Source organism: Neltuma alba, unplaced genomic scaffold, assembly GCF_004799145.2.
Source record: "Neltuma alba isolate B1F8T4 unplaced genomic scaffold, ASM479914v2 tig00012515_pilon, whole genome shotgun sequence".
In the NCBI taxonomy this organism is placed as follows: domain Eukaryota; kingdom Viridiplantae; phylum Streptophyta; class Magnoliopsida; order Fabales; family Fabaceae; genus Neltuma; species Neltuma alba.
This window is the reverse complement of record NW_021636982.1, coordinates 531,864-537,732: the sequence shown is the minus strand read 5'-3', so window position 1 is coordinate 537,732 and position 5,869 is coordinate 531,864. Positions and strand designations below refer to the sequence as shown.

The 5,869-nt window shown below is 34.6% G+C and overlaps 1 protein-coding gene across 1 annotated transcript; it reads left to right on the top strand.

Annotated features, from left to right (window-relative positions):
* The first annotated feature begins 218 nt into the window (after positions 1-218).
* LOC114727972 (mitochondrial uncoupling protein 1) lies at positions 219-4,029 on the top strand. The gene is made up of 9 exons (XM_028914763.1): positions 219-524; positions 1,317-1,535; positions 1,640-1,718; positions 1,891-2,024; positions 2,118-2,216; positions 2,319-2,423; positions 3,042-3,116; positions 3,517-3,603; positions 3,821-4,029. The coding sequence occupies exons 1-9, from the start codon at positions 441-443 to the stop codon at positions 3,854-3,856; spliced, it is 918 nt and encodes a 305-aa protein (XP_028770596.1). The 5' UTR covers positions 219-440; the 3' UTR covers positions 3,857-4,029.
* Positions 4,030-5,869: the final 1,840 nt, after the last annotated feature.

Genomic DNA, 5,869 nt, shown 5'->3' with positions numbered 1-5,869 from the left:
TAAAGACCGGACCAGTAACAAATTTGTTAAAAATTGAAAACTAGAAATTATCAATATAAAGTCAAGTGTTAATAGCATTTGGCAGTAGTAATAGTAGCTGTAATAACAATAACAACTCAATAGGGCATTTTAGCTCAGAGACCATGTGGCTTTGGTTGGGGGGAAGAGTGAGTACCGGACGGTGAGCCGTTATACGATCTGGAAAACAAAAATAGTTACGCAATTTTCTTCACTTTCTTGTTTACTTTCCCAGTAAATTCCTGGCTTGAGCCCACATCCCGTCTTCTTCTTCCTTTGTATTATATTATTATTATAATCAATCCCAAGATCTCCCATCTCTTTCATCTGTACTATTGGTTTTGATCGTCTCTGTATTTTGCTCTGCACTGAGTACTCTGTCTAGGCCGTGATTTGATCATTTCTTTGGGCTCTGCGACGCCATGGTTGCCGATAGCAAATCCAAATCTGATATCTCCTTCGCTGGAACTTTTGCTAGCAGTGCTTTCGCTGCCTGTTTTGCGGAGGTAATTCAATTCTTGATTGGTTTCTGCGTCATCTTTTTGTATTCTTTAATTACGTGTGCCCTCATTCATGTGGAAGACAATTCGTTGCTGATATTGTTTTTGGGTGGTAATTTTCCTCTTTGAAAGGATATGGTTCTAATGTGCAAGAGACTGGTAGATTTCTTGGTTTCTCGTTGCTTCTACTTTTTTTCTTTTGGTCTTGCTTCCCAGTTGTCTGACCACGTTTCGTGCTAAAAGTATTTTTCCGGTAGATTAGCTGAATATGTACCCCCAAAAAAAAAAAAAAATCTTATCTATTGGTCAATAAATGACGAACAAGAAATTATATTAAATACTCTGATTTGATTGTTAGCGTGCAGCTCTGAATATAGGCAGTTTCTTTACATATTGGAACTAGCTTAGTGGTATAAATTGATTGCTAGTGATTGGAAATCATATTGATCAGTGCTGACGATACATATGACAGACAAAGGTCTGGACGAATAATCTCTGGCTTCTGCGGACTTACCTGGTTATGTGTTTGGAACTTTGGCAAATTTGAAAATTTACTTGCCGAGAGCTGAATTGTGCCGCATAAACCTGTATATGAAATAGCTTTTGCATTATATTAGTTTTATGGAACATTGTCCTGAATTGTTCTCCAGAGAGATCGACTTGGAATTTGTTTTAAATTACTGAATTTCTTTCATCTATTTAGTTCACGTGTTATGTTGCTCTGATAATCACTCTATTCTGGTCCTGATTAAAGCTCAAAAGCTCAAATTTCTAATCAAATTGTATTATATTGCATAGATATGCACAATCCCTTTGGACACTGCTAAAGTGAGGCTCCAGATCCAAAAACAAGCAGTAGCTGGTGAAGCAGTGACCGTACCTAAATATAGGGGTTTGTTGGGTACGGTTGGTACCATTGCCAGGGAAGAAGGTCTTTCCGCTCTGTGGAAGGGCATTGTGCCAGGACTACAACGCCAATGTGTGTATGGAGGTTTAAGAATTGGGTTATATGAGCCCGTGAGTTTAAAGTTTTGTCACATTAACTTGTTGAATTCTTTTAGGTCATGTGTATTGTTTACTTATGCGAGCCAATCACTTAAATGATATGGTTTCTTCCATAGGTCAAGAACTTCTATGTTGGAAAGGATTTCGTAGGAGATGCCCCATTGTCAAAGAAAATTCTTGCTGCCCTTACCACTGGTGAGTCCATTACCCATCGTTGTGGGAATATTTCGTCTATTTACTATTAAAATGACTTTGCTACTATATATGCAGACTATTGCCCGTTCTAGCAGGAATTAATGTTATTTCTGTCTAAATGGAAATTACTTGAACTGTGATCTCCACGCATTTTTACTTGTCTTATTGACAGGTGCTGTGGCAATTACTGTGGCAAATCCAACGGACCTTGTAAAAGTTAGACTTCAAGCTGAAGGAAAATTACCTCCTGGTGTGCCCAGACGGTACTCTGGATCATTAAATGCTTACTCCACAATTGTAAAACAGGTCTGCATATTTAACCTTCAGAAAGGAATACGCACACACATTAGTCTTTTTAGTTCAGCAACATGTATTATTAAACGTGTATCTAACTCGCAGGAAGGAATTGGGGCTCTTTGGACTGGGCTTGGCCCCAACGTGGCAAGAAATGCTATTATTAACGCTGCAGAACTAGCCAGCTATGATCAAGTGAAACAGGTAATTTACAAGATGCTGGATGCTTGCCTTTTGGAGTCAATTTCTATTCTTTTTGTCCCTATCTTATTGTTTTCAATATATAATCAATTTACTTTATTGCAGACCATTTTGAAACTTCCAGGCTTCACCGACAATGTTGTAACTCATCTACTTGCTGGTCTAGGGGCTGGGTTCTTTGCTGTCTGCATTGGCTCCCCAGTTGATGTGGTAACTCCATGTCGTCCACATAAGAATATATGCTGATGCCTACACCATATATTCTGTGCTTCTTGTCTTGTTATGTTCAATAATGATAAGCTCATAATCGAGTCATGACTAGAAACTGGTGGGACTAGTAATGGCATCTAGAGATTAATTAGGTTTCTTGTTGACAAGTGGGGCTTTTGCAGTCCGTTTTGGTAGATCAATATACGGAAATAGCCTTATTTTTCTTCTGATCGTTATTATTATGTGACTAACACCATGTATATTTTGATCGCCAACTGGTCTCCTTCTCTTGCAGTGTTAATATTTTACTAATTCATATATTCTGTGCTTCTTGTCTTGTTATGTTCAATAATGATAACCTCATAATCGGGTCATGACTAGAAACTGGTGGGACTAATATGGCATCTAGAGATTGATTAGGTTTCTTGTTGACAAGTGGGCCTTTTGCAGTCCGTTTTGGTAGATCAATATAAGGAAATAGCCCTATTTTTCTTCTGGTCTTTATTATTACGTGACTAACATTATGTACATTTTGACTGCCAACTGGTCTCCTTCTCTTGCAGTGTTGACATTTTACTAATTCATTTCTTCTGCTTTACTTCTGGTTTGTATACCCAGGTCAAATCCAGAATGATGGGCGATTCAACTTACAAAAGTACCCTTGATTGTTTCATCAAAACTTTAAAGAATGATGTATGCTTTCTTTTTTTCTCACATTACATCATTCTCTCAGGTCACATTGCCATCTGCTTTAGGTAGTATATGCATAATTAAGCGGATCCATAGTTGTCAAGATGATTTAGTTCAGCTCTTTAGAGTTCAGAATTTTATCCCAGCTCATTGTATATGGTGGGCAGTATCCAGAAACGTAAACCACTGTTGTTTGGTTTCCATGACACATTATGCATAGTTAACACTACTTCCATGTCAGAAAATAATTGATCATTTTCGTTTCTGTCACAAGATATGCCTTTTCCCTGGGTTTGGGGTGTCCTGGGTCTGATCGCTTCATCTTATATTGAGTTTTGATCAGACAACAGGATTGTCAGTTGGTGTAATTTATCTCCTCTGATTGGAGTCTAATATTTTTCAGGGACCTCTTGCCTTTTATAAGGGGTTCATCCCCAATTTCGGGCGGCTAGGATCATGGAATGTGATCATGTTCCTCACCTTAGAACAGGTATGATTTGAATTACGTGTTATGCGCTTGAATTTTCTTAGCATACATGTTACTGCTGAAAAACAGTAACTTGTCCAAGAAATCTTCTGAAGCATGAGGCATGTGAATGCTGAAATATTGATTATGGAAATGGGCCTGGCTGGGGATCCTTCAGGCAAATTCTCCCTTTGCTTCATTTAGTGTTTGCTTGCTAATCTATACCTTCTTCTAATGCCAGGCTAAGAAGGTCGTCAAAAAAATTGAGTCATCTTGAACACAACCAAACATAAGTTGGCTTGTCTGAGGAACCGACTGCAAATGGATTGATATTGTTGAGAAAACAATAGCTTTATTCTTTCCATTTAGCCAGGGATAGATCTCTTGCTCTCTTTTCTGCGAGGAAATAATGATAATTAGATATATAGGTACTAGGGATTTTTTTTTTTTTTTTTTATAAATTGTCATCTATTCTGTAACATTCCATTCCGAGTCGCTGATTTTATACTTGCTTCAGTTGTGATTACAATGTAAACTGTGTCATTCATTCATTCCATGAGGGGAAATCTAAAAGTTTAGTTTAAAAATTCTGGACTTATTGGTGCATTTTTTTTCACGAGCAAGACTAATTGGTGCATTAGAAGATTTGTTTTGGAAAACCTTTATTTGACTACCAAACCAATTCAGTAAAAGAAAACTATTGTTATTTAACATGATTTTACTTCCCTGCTCGTTCGTTCATCCTTATATTAGACTTATAGTAATTTTATATATGTTTTTAAAATCTAAATAAAGTCTTTGGCCCATAAAAATATTGTTTATCACCCTCAGGCTCTTAGAAAATAAAATTATATAAGCATCTATAAATGAAAATGTCCCAGTTAGTAAATAAGTCGTTTGCACAAAATAATAAATTAGTTTCTATATAAATTAGAGGCCATTTGTTTAAGCTTAATAAAAAATTATTTTAATTAAGCCGCATGAGAAAATTGTTGAAAGAACCTTCAGTTAGATAAAAAGGATTATTAGAAGAAAATGCATTTTTAGCTTATATTTAGTTTAATCAAAATCACTTTTATTTACTAAACTCAAACGAACAAGCTTTCCGCGGCAGTTTGGTGATGAACAATTGAATAAATGGTTCCAAGGGGCCAATGGCGGGGTGATGTCCGATCCTTGCCAGAGGTGGCGTTGGGAAAAACATTAGGGGTAAATTGGTAAAATACTCAACATTTACAAATCTCAAATTGGGTCCATGAATGAATTAGAGATTTATTAAGTCCACCAGCCTAATTTGAGATTTCTCTATTTCGGGTGGTTTTATATGGAATTTTTGATATCCTTTTTCATCTTTGATTAGATTATGCACAATTGTTTTAAATTAAATATACGTGTTTACAGGTATATAATAGAAATTTTTTGGCCAATCGGGAAAAATACATAATTAGATAGGCATTCCATAAATTATATTAATCATATATAAGAATCATTTTTCTTCACTTTTAGATAATATGAAGACGTTTTCTGGTAAAAAGTTTCAGTATAATTTTAATTTTTAAGTTATCCTTGGTTAATCAAAACACATTTTTATTCCATACTAAGCAAATAAATTTAATTTTCGGAATCTTATTGTCCAAAAGAATCCGTTACAACTCATTTGCAAAGAGTGTAATTTTTTTCCCTACTATATGCAATCTATTTTTAATTATTTCGTATAGTTCATGTCTTTATGAACTGTAAACTTTCAAACAGGTATTTTTAACGAAATTTCTTTTAATCTTATTTGTACATCAATTTAATATTATTTGTATAATTGTAGTGGCAGGGTATTTAACGGGGGTTTTTAGATGAGGGCGTCATAAGTTTAAATCCGTAATTGGCTTTCGCCGGCGCGTGAAGATATTTTTGTGAAAAGACATATTTTTTGAGTGTCTAACCCTTTGATTCAAAAACAAAACCGGGATGTGTGATAAAATAAATATAACGGGTTTTATCAAATAATTATTCTGATCTTACAAATAAATTTTTTCCAAATATATAAAATATAGCAGAACCTATTAAAATATTTTCAAATTTTTCTATCTTCCTAATAAAAAAGTTTTTCATCTTCATTTTCTAATATAATCTTTTGTTGATTTTTTTTAAGAAAAAAATCTCAATCTGAATAAAAAAAAAGTTAGATCCTGCTAGTTATCTGTTAATTTTCCAAAATAATATTTACATATTTGCAATAAACGGAAAGATTAAAATTTTATAAATAAATAATATTTTTCCAATTAAACTAATATTG